Here is a 15,594-nt window from a genome sequence, read left to right on the forward strand (position 1 = left end):
AGGCCTTACAAGGAGGGGCGGTTTCACCATTATCATTCATTTTATGTTCAACCCTGTGAGGTCAGCAGAGTAGCCTTATCATGCCCATTCTACAGATGGAGAAAATGAGGTCAGAGCTTGTGACTGCCAGAGGCAGAACTTGAACCCAGGTGTGTCTGGGTTCCTTTTCCTACCCAACAGCTTCCAAAAGACAAGGGCCAAACTTGCATGGAGCCAAGCCCAGGGCTGGGCCCACCCAGCAAAAGGCATCCCAGTGGCCATGGCTTCACCTGACCTTTTCTTCCTGTCTGTCACTTCCCAGGTGCCAGCACAGGGGTGAAGGATGCTGCTCTGGGTGTTCTTCCTCGTGACTCTCACCCTCAGCAGCGGCTCCCACGGCTCCCTGCCCTCCCAGCCCCTCAGGTAAGCAGTCCTGACAACAGGACCTGCTGGATTCCTGCCACCCCAAAGCCAGCCCTGCCAGGGTTGCTACTTAGGGGATGCAGAGTCAAGCCACCAGCTGGTCCCCAGCTATCTCCTTGGTCAGCCTCCACTGCTCATCTCTGGGAGGGAGGCAGACTCTGAGCCCCAGAGAGGTCACTCAGCCCAGGTTTCAGCTCTCTCTGGGGACAGGCCACAGAAGGACCTTATAGAGACCCTATGAGCACAGCCCTCCTGGGCCTCCCACCCTGCCTTTTGACCTCTGCCTCCTTCCACTAGGATGCCGAGGTACGCAGACGCCATCTTCACCAACAGCTACCGGAAGGTGCTGGGCCAGCTGTCTGCCCGCAAGCTTCTCCAGGACATCATGAGCAGGCAGCAGGGGTGAGCTGACGTTCTCGTGACTTCTTCCCGTACCCCAAGTGCATCGCGGTTTGGAGGGACCAAGTTTGGTCTCTCCCCTTGCGCAGCATCTGTCATTTCTGGACTCGCCATAGCAGAAGGGCTCCAATGTCAAACCTCAGCTTAAACTTAACTAATAAATGATCACTGAGCACCCACTATGTGCTTGTCCCTGTGATGGGCTCCAACAGTGACAACAGCAGTGGTAGTCACCGCTTGACTGTGGCTCTGCCAGAAACAAAGACTTTGCCCTGGGACATTTACACACACCCAGCACAGTGCTGGGCACAGAGTAAGCCCTTGGTAGTGTTAGCCATTATTCTTAGTTTCTTTTCTTCTTCTTCATTTTTTTTTTTTTTGTATTTATTTATTTATTTGGCTGTGCTGGGTCTCAGTTGCAGCACACGAGATCTTTAGCTGTGGCAAGAAAACTCTTAGTTGCGGCACGTGGGAATCTTTTAGTTGCAGCATGTGGGATCTTTTAGTTGCAGCATGCGGGATCTAGTTCCCTTACCAGGGATCGAACTCAGGGCCCCCTGCATTAGGAGCGCAAAGTCTTAACCACTGGACCACCAGGGAAGTCCCTATTCTTAGTTTCTTATGTGCTCTTTCCAACAACTCTACAGAGCAGGTCCTCTTACCCCCATCATACAGAAGCTACATTAATAGCTTCTAAAGGACACAACCAAAGAGTGGCAGAGTTAGCATTCAAACAGCCTGACTCTACAGCCTGAACACTTTTTAGTTTTTTGTTTGTTTTTTAAAATTTTATTAATTAATTAATTTTTGGCTTCGTTGGGTCTTCGTTGCTGCACATGGGCTTCCTCTAGTTGTGACGAGTGGGAGCTACTCTCCGTTGCAGTGCCTGGGCTTCTCATTGCGGTAGCTTCTCTTGTTGCAGAGCACGGGCTCTAGGCGCGTGGGCTTCAGTAGTTGTGGCTCACAGGCTTAGTTGTTCCGCGGCATGTGGGATCTTCCCGGACCAGGGCTCGAACCCATGTTCCCTGTATTGGCAGGCGGATTCTTAACCACTGCACCACCAGGGAAGCCCCACTTTTTAGTTTTTATTTTGAAAAAATTCCAAACTTACAGAGAAGTTGCAGCAATAGTACAAAGGGCTTTCACATTCCCTTCCCTGTAGTCAACAGTTCCTAATATTTTTATTATATTTGCTTACTTTGTATCTAGACATACACACACAAACCCAGGTACATATTATTATTATTATTATTTTGCTGAGCCATTTGAGAGTGGATTGCAGTCTTCATGACCCTTTATCCTTAAGTACTTCTGTGTGTCTCCTAGTATATAATTAAAGGACACTCTCTTACATAATCACAGTATAATTATCACTTAGAGTCCATATTCAAATTTCACCAGTTGTCCCCAGCTGGATGTTTCTCATCCAGGACCCAATCCAGCATCACAGGTGGCATCATAGTTGTCAGGTCTCTTTAGTTTCTTTAGTTTCTTTTAGTTTCTTTTAATCTGGACTTCAGTCTTTGGTGACATTGACATTTTTGATTAGTAAAGGACAGTTCTTTATAGAATGTCCCTCATATTGGACTTGCCTGGTGCTTTCTCATGATCACATTCATCTTATGCAACAGAAGTGATGTTGAGTCCTTCTCAGTGCATCCTATCGGGAGGCACATGATGTCAATTTGTCCCATTGGTGATGGTAACTTTGATCACTTGGTTAGCATGATGTCTGCCAGGTTTCTCCTCTGTAAAGTTAACATTTTCTCCTTTGTAATTAATAAGTCAACTGTAGGAAGATATGTGTTTCATAGTCTATTGTCTTCACTCCTATAGATACTGTCTTCTTAAATGTTGCTGAGTCTAATTCAGTTGGGTGCAAGAGTCTATGCCAGATATTGGAATAGGCAGCGGGATGCACCCTGCTCTGCTAACTTTGCCCTGGCCTTTCGCAGGCCTCTCTGCGTCCTATTCAAGTAGCAACCTCAGTCGTTTCTCTTTTTCTAATCGAATAGAGAGAGAAACCAGGAGCAAGGAGCAAAGGTACGGCTTGGCCGTCAGGTGGACAGCATGTGGGCAGACCAAAAGCAGATGGCATTGGAGAACATCCTGGTGACCCTGCTGCAGGAGCACAGGTGGGAATACGTGTGTATGTGTGTGTGTATGCGTGCATGTGCATGTGTGCATGTGTGTGTGTTTAGGGACCTCAGAGGTTTCTTTCCCAGAGGGTGGGCAGGAAAAGGAAAGAAACTCCTCATCTCCAAAGGTGTGGGGCTCTACCAAGCAAACTAGGAATGGGGTCCCTCCTTCCACACATCAAGAACTGGAAGAAGGGGAGAAAATGTGCCACAGAGACTGGTCTTGTCCACTGCTGTGTCTCCAGTGTGTAGCCAGAGGCCAGGCTCAGTGTCTGTGTCCAGAAATGTTACTCAACAGTTCTGGGATAGGATCCAGGAATCTAAATCATCTTAACAAGGGTCCCAGGGGACTCTGATGCTGATGTAGTAGAAGGAGTGCCCTGGATCCCTTACCAAGTTCATAAAACTGTAAAGCCAAAGGAAGACCAGCCCCTCCCAACACCCTCGGGTGGACAAGTGTGAGCAGCGTTCGTGAGAGGGAGAGATGGGAGTGACAGTCAGTTCCCCTCTCCCTGACCCTCACAATCCCAGTAGGAGTCAGGGGAGATCAGGAATGAGTTTTCCCATTTTACAGAGGAGAAAACTGAGGCAAAGAAGGGGCAGCATCTGGCCCCAAGTCAGGGACTAGGCAGGCCCAAGACCTGCCTTGCTTCCCTGGAGCGCTTCACATGAACTCCACTTTGCAGACAAAGTTTCCCCAAAATGACACGACTGTTTGGAGAAACTCTGCTATATTTTAGAGCCTGACTTTGAACTGTGAGCACAAACGTGTCCCAGCACGACTCTGCCAGGCACTTCTGGACCAAACTATTAAGCAAATTCAGCTCCCAGCAGAGCTCTCCGTGTGCCCCCTCACCTTCGTCCCAGCCTAATTAAACACCAAGAGCTCAGAGATCTCACCAAGTACAGTCCTGGGGAGATGCAAGCAGCAGCAGGGTGACAGGAAGAGTGCAGGAGGGGCAAGAACCAGCCTGGGAGGCAGGATGGATACGTGAGGCCCAGGTCTGGTTCTGCAGCCAACTCTCCGCACAGAGCAAGTCAGCTTCCCAGTTCCCTCCTCTGTGAAGGGAGTGGGTTCGCTCCAATCACCGCCAAGGTCCCGAAGGCTAGAATTCTTTTAAAAAATGCCCCTAAGAATAATGCTTCCCCCTGTGCCTCTCACGCTGGGATTAGGTCATCATTCACCTGCTTTATGGCTCCCACCAGGCCGCAGTGGGGCAGAGTGGCCCTAAGGAGGGCCAAGTCCTAAGAATGCAGGCTTTGTTCCTGCAGGTTAAAAGCCAGAGGCTTCACAGAGCTCAAAGTCACAGAGCAGCAGGAAGGGGCCTGGAGGCTGCTCCAGCCATTGTTCCCCCTCCAGCTCAACTGCTGCAAATACCAGCACATCACAGTGGGCCTGAGAAAACATAACAGCAGAATGAGTTCTTACACTTTAAGAGTGCAGAGTAGAATGATTTGGCAGATGGCATTCTTTTGCACTCACCACACTTTGTGTCCACATAACAGTCCTATAAGGTAACAAGTTCAGATTTATCCATCTTCCCAACCCTTAAAAATCATCCAAGGGCGTCCCTGGTGGCGCAGTGGTTGAGAGTCTGCCTGCTGATGCAGGGGACACAGGTTCGTGCCCCGGTCCGGGAAGATCCCACATGTCGTGGAGCGGCTGGGCCCGTGAGCCATGGCCGCTGGGCCTGCGCGTCCGGAGCCTGTGCTCCGCAACCGGAGAGCCACAACAGTGAGAGGCCCGCGTACCTCAAAAAAAAAAAAAAAAAAAAAAAAAAAAAATCATCCAAAGATGGCCAGGCTCTGGGCTGGGGGGACAGCGGTGAATGAGAGAGCCGTGGTCTCTGCTCACATGGAATTCATAACACACTGAGGTAGACAGAAATTAATCAAGTACTTGTACAGTGGATTATTTTATGTGTGATAAATGGTAAGAGATGTAAAGGGTGTGGTGAATGTGTATGCTGGAAAGAATAACCTAATCTAACCCTGTCTGGGGATTAGAAGCAGCTTCTTCACAGGCAAGTGACTGCTCAGGATCTCACTGGGAGTAGGTTGGGAGAACTGGGGCTAAGACTGAGGTCCTTTTGGGACCCAGATAGTCGGTCTTAACACCGGAGCCTCCATCACCCTAATTCCAGGTGTCCTGTCCCATCTTGCCAGTGGCCCCAGACTGAGATTTATCTTTCTTTCTGTGACAGGAATTCCCAAGGATGAAGATTCTGCATATATTTCCTGCTCCCTGCAGCTGAGACACAACAGCATCGGTTAATCCTATTTAATTTCTGACCTACCTTTTCCTTTATAAATACAATAAAATTCCCCCATACTGGTCTGCATTTCAATTTTTCTTTTATCTTCAACCTAATTTTTTCATGTTTTACATAGTTACATTTCCCAAAGTGGTATTACAAAATATTAAAGAAAAAAAAAAAAAGCTAACACTTACCAAACACTCAGTGTCAGCCAAGCAGCTTCACGTGTAGAATCTCATGCACTCCTCACACAGCCTAATGGGAGGTATTGGCATCCTTCTCATTTCACAGACGAGGAACTGAGGCACAGAAAGGTGAACTGAATTGCCACAGTCACCGCTGGCAAGGAGAGAGCTGAGATTCAAACCCAGGGGGTCCAGCCCAGAACCGGACTCTTAGCCATATTTGTCTACTCTGGGCGAAAGTCATCCTTCATCCACTGGCGACTTGTTCACCTATGAGCAATACCATTTATTCATTCAACAAATATTTCTAGAGCTCCCACTATGTGCCAAGTGCTGTTCTAGGCACTGGGAATACAGTTGTGAGCAAACACAGTCCCTGACCTCATAGAACTTATATTCTAGGACACAGGGAAGGGTAAGGGTAAGCTGGGACGAAGTGAGAGAGTGGCATGGACATATATACACTACCAAATGTAAAACAGACAGCTAGTGGGAAGCAGCCACATAGCACAGGGAGATCAGCTTGGTGTTTTGTGACCACATAGAGGGGTGGGATAGGGAGGGTGGGAAAGAGACGCAAGAGGGAGGGGATATGGGGATATATGTATATGTATAGCTGATTCACTTTGTTATAAAGCAAAAACTAACACAACATTGTAACGCAATTATACTTCAATAAAGATGTTAAAAAAATGGGAAAGAATAATAAAAACAAGTAAATACAGTAAGTCCCCTGCATACGAAAGAGTTCCGTTCTGAGAGTGCATTCGTAAGCCCAATTTGTTCGTTTATGTCCAACAAAGTTAGCCTAGGTACCCAACAAACACAATCGGCTATAGAGTACTGTACTGTAATAGGTTTATAATACTTTTCACACAAATAATACGTAAAGAACAAACACAAAAAAATAAAGAAACATTTTTAATTTTACAGTACAGTACCTTGAAAAGTACAGTAGCACAGTACAACAGCTGGTGCTTCTTAGCCATACCAGCTACATCACCGCTGCTTTTACGCTTGCTTCCGGACATCCTGCGTTTGAAATAAAGATACTGAACTACTGTATTCTATATAGTACTGCACAGCAAAGTACACAAAAGCACAACCACTTATAGAGGATGCACACACGTGACAATGTACGCCAGACACGTGAACTAGCTTACGTGACTGGACATACGCATGTTCACATCTTTGAAAGCTCACAACTTGAAGGTTCGTATGTAGGGGACTTACTGTATAGAATATGTAAGATGGTGGCGATTGCAAAGGGAAAATAATTAAGGAGATGGGAGTGTGGGAGGGGATTATTTTATCTCTAGTGAATATGTATGCGGTGTGGTGGTTAGGAAAGGCCTCTCTGATGAGGGACATTTGAGTAAAGTCCCTCAAGAGTTGGCCTTGGGCTTCCCTGGTGGCGCAGTGGTTGAGAGTCCGCCTGCCGATGCAGGGGACGTGGGTTCGTGCCCCGGTCCGGGAAGATCCCACATGCTGCGGAGCAGCTGGGCTTGTGAGCCATGGCCGCTGAGCCTGTGCGTCCGGAGCCTGTGCTCCGCAACGGGAGAGGCCACAACAGTGAGAGGCCCACGTACCGCAAAAAAAAAAAAAAAAAAAAAAAAAAGGTCCACATCCAAAAAATCTTAAAAATAAAAAAAGAGAGAAAATGGCAGGAGAGGAGTCCGAGATGGTGAGTATAGACCTGACTGCCCAATATGGTGGCCACTGAACACATATGGCTGCTGAACACTTGAAAGGTGGCTAATATCAACTGAGATGTGCTTTAAGTGTGTTTCAAAGACGGTATGAAAAAAGAATACAAACTATCTCAGTAATGTTTTTTGCATTGATTACATGTTAAAATAATATTTTGAATAGATTGGGTTAAATAAAATATATTAAAATTGAACTTCACCTGTTTCTTTTTTTCATTATTATTATTATTTTTATTTTTTATTTTTTTTGCGGTACGCGGGCCTCTTACTGCTGTGGCCTCTCCCATTGCGGAGCACAGGCTCCGGACGCACAGGCTCAGCGGCCATGGCTCACGGGCCCAGCCGCTCCACAGCATGTGGGATCCTCCCGGACCAGGGCACGAACCCGTGTCCCCTGCATCAGCAGGCGGACTCTCTACCACTGCGCCACCAGGGAAGCCCTCACCTGTTTGTTACTTATTTGTTATGGTTACTAGAAAAATTTAAATCACCTATGGGGCTTGCATTACATTTCTATTGGACAGCACTGGTAGAGACAATTCTTTGAAGAAGTTTTGCTATACAGGGAAGCAGAGAGCTGAAGCCACTGACCAGATGTACCTACGTCGGTGATTACCCAACTTTTTCTATTCATGAACAGTTTTACCTGGGCCAGATACCCACACACATCACCTACACCACCACACAGCACCCCACACATAGACTCTTCTTAGACTCTGAACTTTCCGAGAGGGGATCAAAACATTCTATATTTTGACTTGGGTAATGGTTACACTAGCGTAGTTAGATGTAAAAATTCATTGAGCTATACACTTAAGATTTGTGCATCTTACTATAAGTAAATTAAATCTAAAAAAAAAAAAGTGAAACGTCTGGATGATGGGATGTGTGTTTGGATTAAAAGTACGAGAAGATTTGTAGCATCTCAGAGTTGATGGGGACTCAGAGGTGAGCAGTCCCACCTTTTCCGGCCTTTTCCGACCTGGCACACACAGTGCTGGACCCGCATCCCATGGGCCCGTCTCCCACACCAGGGCTGTAAAGCCAGCTCAGGGCTTCACCCGGTTCAGACCACCTGCTCTCTCTGGGAGTCCCCAGTTTGCCCTCCAAGAAAGAATGTGAAGCGTGGGAAAGGCTCTGCGGGGGGGCCACCGTGGCTCCGTGGAGGAGACAATACCAACAATGGGCAACAAAAGCCCCCTTCAGAAGAGAAGGCTGGCCTTTGAGGGCCGCGGTCCACTTCAACCAGGCTGAGCGGGCTGGCCGAGAACCTGCCAAGGAAGGAGAACAAAGGAGGAGGCTGCTGAATGGTGGTTTCGCCAGGCCAGCCCAAGTCCCCCCTTCCTTCCCCCAGACCCACCTGCTCATCTCTTTCCTCCGCCTGTCCCGACAAAAGCAAAGACTGAGGGCTCTCTCAACTTCCAATGTGTTTTTCAAATGAGACAACGAGCACTGGGCCCCGCTGCTACTTGTGATTTTCGACGTGAATGCCATTATAAAGGAAAAGACCGTGATGACAATTCCGGTGCTTTATCTCCATTAACTACAACACTAATGGCAGCTTACAGGACTTAAACCCCCCCCACAGAGGGACTGGGAGCTTCCCATTCCTTTGGGGGGTCCCACTTAAGATGGAGTGCTATTATTTTTTTCCCCCCTAAAGAAATGCTCTAATCAATGGGGGACTTGTTGCTTATGATAATCCCTTATGTTTATATTAAAGTTCACAAAGGGGCCTCCCATCCATTGCTTCATGTGCTCCCTTACCACAGCCCTTGGGGGAGGGCAGAGCAGAGGCAAGAGGTCGGGTCCTACAGCTCGGAGCGGGCAAAGCTCGGAACAGACTCCTGATGCCAGGACAGTGCTCCTGTGTTGTTTCAAGCCTCCAGGCCCTTCAGGAAATGACAGCTGGGGAAGCAAGTGAATTCAACCAATCAACAAAGAAACGTGGACCTGGTACAAACTGCTTACTGGGCTCCTGCCAACGACACACAGGAAATAACAATGGTAATATCTATACTAATCCAAGAAAACTCTGAGTCAATGTCAGTGCCAGGCACTGTAGTCTGTGTTTTGGATGTGACCTCATTTAAACCTTATAAAGCCCTCAGAGGTATTATCCCATTTTTACTGATAAGAAACTAAGGCTCAGGGGGTTGAAGAAAGGTCAGTCGGACTCTGACCTGCTGTGCTGAGTACTCGTTATAGAGAAGGAAAGGCCCAGGCACTACTGTGGTGTCAAATGAAAACCAGAGCTGCACAGCAGTTAAAGAGGTAAGAACAGATTTTATTCAGGACTACTGCAATAGGGGGAAAGAGACCTCATATAGAAGTGGGCTCAATTCTGAATACAGCATGGTCTAGTGGGAACTGATAGCCAACGAGCAGGGTGGGGAACAGTGGATGGAAACTTACGAAGAAGATACATCAGGGGTAAGGGGATTCTAGCTAAGCTGACCTAATAGGATTCTGGCTGAAGATAGGCCAGGAAGATCAGACATCACCTGGGAGATGGTCGAGCGTGAGGAGTCTGACCACATATCATCAGGGTGATCAGACATGGAGGTGGGAGGGTCTGGTTAAACTGCTTAGCAGGGTTCTTGCTAAAACTAGATTTTAAAAGAAAGAGTACAGATGGGCGTAGGAGAAATTTGAGGATCCTGACTAAAGTTTGGTCAAGCAAAGGATCTTTGTTAGTAGCAAATAATTTGAGCAACAAATCCAGTGGATTTCATTAGGCCTGTTCTCAACTGCAGCCTCCCCAGACCTACCACGAGGCTACAAGCAAGCAGACTCTCTCCTGCAGCCTTCAAGAGGCTTCTCCCAGTGGGTAGGGCCAGAAAGACAGCATACGAGCTGTTTCTGCCTCTGCTGTATCTCAGCATAAAATTCAAGTTCCCTTAATTTGCTGTCAGTCTTAAAATCTATCCCCTTTACCACGGCCCTTAAAATCCGTATTTGCTATGGCTTCCAAGGATACTCTCTTCCTTGCTAGCTCCGCCCTAGTTACTCTGGCCTGCTTTCAGTTCAGATACGCCAAGCCCTTGCCTCAGAACCTTTGCGTATGTTGCTTCTCTGCCTAGAATGTTCTTCCCCAGCTCTGCAAAGACTGCCTCTTTCCCTTCGACTGTCAGCTTGGCCTTCCCAACCCCTCGAGATAACTATTCCTTTTCGGATTTGTGATTACCCTGCTCCCTTTCCCTTGTCCCCTCCGGGATGTAAGTGGACCAAGGGCAGGGAACAATCTGTCTTGCTCACTGCCACAGTTGGACCAAGCACAGAGCCTGGCATGTAGCAGATGTCCGCTGTGCGTTATTCTGCAGCTCCCCTAGGTCTGCAGGCCAGCTCTGAAGCAGCCATGGCGCCCCTGAGCCCTGCCAGCCCCTTCTCTAGGAAGCCGTTTCCTGATCTCCTGCCCTCCAGCCACTGCACTGCTATGCTCAGGCCCTACTGTCCCTTCTCTACACCTCTGTCCAGCAGGCCTCAACCAGTCTGTTTTCCAGAACTATACAGGTCTGGTTACAGGTGCGACAGTACCAGGTGGGTGGGTCTCCTGCTCCTCCCTTCTCCACCACTCTGAGCTCCTGAGGTCCCAGCACCCATAAGCAGGGACACTAGGAGCCACCCAACAGCAGTGGGAGACCAACATCACCTTTTCCCATCAGGGTGGGATAAGAAGCTAAAATTTAAAAGCAAGGCTTTCAAAGTCATACATCTACAGGAGCCAGGCAGGTACCAATCGCACAAAGTTTGTGGGAGGACCGATGCCAGAGTAGGTGGAACCCGTGGGGGCAGGACTGTGGCAGACTGGAGAGTGCAGGCCCAACCCAAAGGCAGCAGATGCTATTCAGCTTCAGCTGATTGTTGCCATACAGGAATCAGGCCCAATGTTGCCGGCTCTGATTTTCTTTTTCCAGAGAATCCCAAACCCCCAATTGGATTTTTAAAAAAATAAATTTATTTATTTTACTTATTTTTATAAATTTATTTTATTTATCTTTGGCTGCGCTGGGTCTTCGTGGCTGCCCACAGGCTTTCTCTAGTTGCGACGAGCGGGGGCTACTCTTTGCTGCGGTGCGCGGGCTTCTCATTGTGGTGGCTTCTCTTGTTGCAGAGCATGGGCTCTAGGTGTGCAGGCTTCAGTAGTTGTGGCATGCGGGCTCAGTAGTTGTGGCTCGCGGGCTTAGTTGCTCCGTGGCATGTGGGATCCTCCCGGACCAGGGCTCGAACCCATGTCCCCTGCACTGGCAAGCAGATTCTTAACCACTGCGCCACCAGGGAAGTCCCCAAATTGGATTTTTATATGAATTTTCTCAATTTGTAAATGTTAGCAACTAACTCAATTTAAAAAAACCAAAAAACACTATGGATCAAATAAAACATGGGCCACCGGTTTGCAACCTCTGGGAAAGGTGAGGTCTCCCTCCTATATTAGAGGCACCCGTTATTGCCCATATCAGCCTCTCCCCTGCAGAGTCCCATTGAGAACTAGCCGAAGTTCCAGAATCTCCTTTCCTCTTTCCCCAATTAAAATCCCCATTTTGAAGGGGCAAGTCCAGCTACGTTGGAAAGCCATCTGATTAAAATAATTTCTACCCCCCAAACTCAATAAATACTCCTAGGATTACCTGCATTTCAAAAGTTATCTACTATTATGTTTCAATTAATAGAAGTAGAGGCAATGAGCCAAAGTACATAACTATGGGACAATTAGGACAGATGCCAAGCACTGAGCCAAGCACTGAGCCAAGCACTTCAGATGCATGAAACTCTTTCAGCCATATGAGGAGGTACTGTTATTATCTTTTACAGAAGAAAAAAATGGAGGCTTAGAGACATTTAGGGACACTAGGAGCCACCCAACTAAAATTTAAAAGCAAGGCTTGCCCAACACTGAAGTCTGCACACATAAACACACTGCTCAATATTACTTCTCTAAGGGATATCGTATAACCTCCATGTAATGGTCGTCCCGGGCACAACTTCCAAAGGGGCATTCTTGAGATGCATGTGTCCCTCTAAGAACCTAAGGTAGCTCATGGGCTCAGCCTTCTTCTAAGATAATCCCTTCCCTTCCCCACTGCACGCCAAGACCAAACTTTCAAGGCAAAAGCAGAGGGGTCTTCAGACATCGACAGGACATAGTTGGTACCCAGTGCTGGAGATGAAGAAAGGACGCTGGCTTTTCCAGGTAATCCTCAGCTCTGCTAAGAAAGAGGTGACAGGGGGCACGAGTCTGATCCCTGGTCGGAGAATTAAGCTCCCACATGCCATGCGGCGCGGCCAAAAAAAAGAGGTGAGAAGGACCAATGTAAAACATCCTGGAGAAACACCCTGGCCACTGTGTCAAGCATACTTCCCAACGAAGGCCTCATGTTATGTGCCCTGGGAATCCAATCAGCCCCAAAGTACCGGAAGAAACTCTCAGGTCTTCATTCCTGTTATTCTCTTTATTCCATAACAGATTGATTACAGATTTCAACTTTTCAATGCAACATGTGGGTAAGTTAGAATATTCACAGCATCTTGCTAGGGTACCATGCCAAAGAAACAGAGTATCTGGGCTCACAGGTACCTGCTCTGCGTTGGGGAAATAGAAAAACAAGCAAAACGATTTTGACTTTTTTCTTTTTAAATAAAGGGTTTTTTTCATTCCTCTTCTCAAACTATGAATTATTCTTGACTCTTTCTCTTGATATTCACTTCAGCTTTCAGAATTTCCTCCCTTTTCCTGGAACTAATGTGCTGTTCTGAAAGAAAATGGAGACAAACACAAAATTACTGAATATTTCAATTCAGTGTTGCAACTCCTAACTGGTGACAACAGAGAGACCAAGGTACTAGGAGATCCCATTTATAAGGGAACAATCATTCATCTATTAATTCTATTTATTTATGCCCCATCTCATTTCACAAAAGAATATAAGACAGATAGCTCGAACTGAAGCTGACATCTTAAATAAACAATGAAACACACCTGATGATACCTAAGTGTGGTATGTGAAAACACAAGATGAGGTAATTCCAGGCACACCTCTCACAGTACAAGGCCAAAAAGACACTGTACATTTCAATTAGATGAATAGAAGAATGCTCGTCTTCAATTTCCCGGACTCCAGGTCTGCCAAACAGTACACGCCCTCACATAGCTTGGAAGATGACATTCTGACCTTTCGGTACAGAAATCTGCACCATATTCCTACCATGTGGTCATGTTCTTGTCAGTGATCAGACTCGATGTCTAAGCTTAAGAAAGAATGATTCTCAAAAACTGGACTCAGCTCACAGAAAAAGTTTGAGGGGATAAAAACACTAACTCTCTTTATTCCTTCTTTCTCCACAGCCGCCCCCGCTAGACTCCAGGGAGTGACGGGGAAACACAAGAAGGGAAATGACAATCTGGACAGACACTGTGCAGCCAGAGGGTGACAGCACCAAGTGAGTGATTCAGACGGTTCTGCTGAGCAGAAGCAAGGTGCTCCACACATGCCGTCCTCAGCAGGCAGCTGATGTGATGACAAGGCAGTCCTGCAGAATGACAGGCTCCAAACCAATTAATCAACAGTTCCAAGGGGCACGCATGCACAGGCATGGAACTCATCCTGAGGGCCAAAGTGAGTGCCCCTAATTCTCTGCCAGCATTCAGAGGTTCCCAGGTGTGTGTTCCAGGAATTCCCTGGCGGTCCAGTAGTTAGGACTCTGAGCTGCCACTGCAGGGGGCACGGGTTCGATCCCTGGTCGGGGAACTAAGATCCCACAAGCCACATGGTGCGGCCAAAAAAGAAAATAAAAGTGTGTGTGTTCCAAAACGTCCATGCAGAGAGGACAGCGTTAATTATGAAATAAGAACAGCAGAAAGGGTAGTGACCCACAAGCCTCCCTCTTAGCTAAGAAATTAACCCTCTGTTACGCCTGATCAAATCGATACCTGTTCTTAGATCAAAAACACTTGGCGGGCCTCCCTGGTGGCGCAAGTGGTTGAGAGTCCGCCTGCCGATGCAGGGGATACGGGTTCGTGCCCCGGTCTGGGAGGATCCCATATGCCGCGGAGCGGCTGGGCCCGTGAGCCATGGCCGCTGAGCCTGCGCGTCCGGAGCCTGCGCGTCCGGAGCCTGTGCTCCGCAACGGGGGAGGCCACAACAGTGAGAGGCCCGCATACCGCAAAAAAAAACAAAACAAAACAAAACAAAAAAAACAAAACAAAAAAAACACTTGGCTACTAGGGACTTTCCTCTAAAACACAAGGTCCCAACCTCAGGAAGTCCCAAATGTCCAAATGATCAAGTGACTTTCCCCTTTCTCAAGCAGTATGGTTTTGGGGTAGCAGGGTGGGGGCAGACTATCTAAAAATCAAGAAAAACAAAACGCATCCAGTTAGTTTTAAAGAATTAAAGAGCTCAGTACTTAGCAGAAAGGACTCGTTCTGAAAGCAAATCTCAGCGAGAGCGACTATAATTCAGGACAAAACCAAATGGATAAGGCTACGGAATGGCGGGTGGGGAGAAGGGACAGGCCACTAAGAGACACGGGAGCTCGCTGGAGTGTGGAAATAGGTTTGTACCTCGGCTGAGGTAGTGTTTACAAGACTGTCTACTACGTCTTTCAAGATTCACAGAATTGTACACTAACAAGGGTGAATTTTACTGTATATGAATTAATCCTGAAAAAACAAAACCAAAACAAATGTAGTCGCTTTCTGTGTTGAGAACTAGATGTTCCAGCTTATGTTCACACATCAGTGAAAAAGGTTCTACATTCTATGCTTTTGTTGATTTCTCCTATTTTCAGAGGAGTGGAAATTAGATGGCTTTGTTGCTTTGGCAGGGAAAGCCATTTCCATGGCAAAGGACGAGAGGGAACATGACTTGGAAACTCAAATACCTCCCTCCTCTTTGTTGGTCTAGTACAGGGGTCAACAAACTGTGCCCCACGGGCCAGATGCAGCCCACCACCTGTTTTTGTAAACAAAGGTTCATTGGAACATGGCCATGCGGGTTTGTTTACGTGGTCTATGGCTGCTCTCACATTATAGTGGCAGAGTTGAGTAGTTGTAACAGAGACCGTATGGCCTGCAAAGCCTAAAGTACTATCTGGCTCTTTCCAGAAAACTTTTGCCAATCCTTGGTCTAAAGGAGCTGATCAGGGAAGCATCAGACCCTCTCTTCTCCTTCCCTCCCTTCACCTTCCTCCACTCCCATCCTCATCCTAGGACTGACACCATGGAGAATGGGTGATATTTCACTTGACATTTTAGTCACACAGGGAGCTGCCCTGAACCATATATCCTGAGCTCTAGGAACCTGGGTTTTGATGATGCTGGCTTTGATCTGTGGCCATCAGTCTTCAAAATTTAGTGTCTCACCAAACCACACTGTTTGGCCCAATCAGAGGTTAATATTACAAAAAGGCCTAGAACAGTGACAAGGTGTGCCAGGATTTGCCATGGGACCATCATTTCATGAATTTAGATGTCCTGAATGCGGGGGGGGGGTCCCCTTTTAAG

At 47.4% G+C, this 15,594-nt stretch overlaps 2 protein-coding genes across 3 annotated transcripts in view; one reads left to right on the forward strand and one right to left on the reverse strand.

Annotated features, from left to right (window-relative positions):
* The first annotated feature begins 322 nt into the window (after window positions 1–322).
* GHRH (growth hormone releasing hormone) lies at window positions 323–3,879 on the forward strand. Its single transcript, XM_060079175.1, has 4 exons — window positions 323–402; window positions 700–804; window positions 2,817–2,936; window positions 3,807–3,879. Exons 1-4 carry the CDS (start codon window positions 323–325, stop codon window positions 3,877–3,879), a joined length of 378 nt encoding a protein of 125 aa, XP_059935158.1.
* An 8,643-nt stretch (window positions 3,880–12,522) lies between these two features.
* Window positions 12,523–15,594, reverse strand: part of RPN2 (ribophorin II) — a 55,237-nt gene continuing 52,165 nt past the window's right edge. For both annotated transcript variants that reach the window (XM_060120114.1, XM_060120113.1), the window contains one exon: window positions 12,523–12,841. In XM_060120114.1, the coding sequence (XP_059976097.1) occupies window positions 12,829–12,841 (13 nt within the window). In that variant the 3' untranslated portion in view covers window positions 12,523–12,828. The remainder of the gene's footprint in view (window positions 12,842–15,594) is intronic.

Source organism: Mesoplodon densirostris, chromosome 16 (genome assembly GCF_025265405.1).
Source record: "Mesoplodon densirostris isolate mMesDen1 chromosome 16, mMesDen1 primary haplotype, whole genome shotgun sequence".
NCBI lineage: Eukaryota > Metazoa > Chordata > Mammalia > Artiodactyla > Ziphiidae > Mesoplodon > Mesoplodon densirostris.

What these genes read in the sequence shown, in the direction of transcription:
- GHRH (XM_060079175.1), top strand. Translation starts at nt 323, where the DNA reads ATGCTGCTCTGGGTGTTCTTCCTCGTGACTCTCACCCTCAGCAGCGGC. An exon ending in CTGCCCTCCCAGCCCCTCAG is followed by an intron (nt 403 to 699) that starts GTAAGCAGTCCT and finishes TCCTTCCACTAG; the next exon opens with GATGCCGAGGTACGCAGACG. An exon ending in ACCCTGCTGCAGGAGCACAG is followed by an intron (nt 2,937 to 3,806) that starts GTGGGAATACGT and finishes CCTTCGTCCCAG; the next exon opens with CCTAATTAAACACCAAGAGC.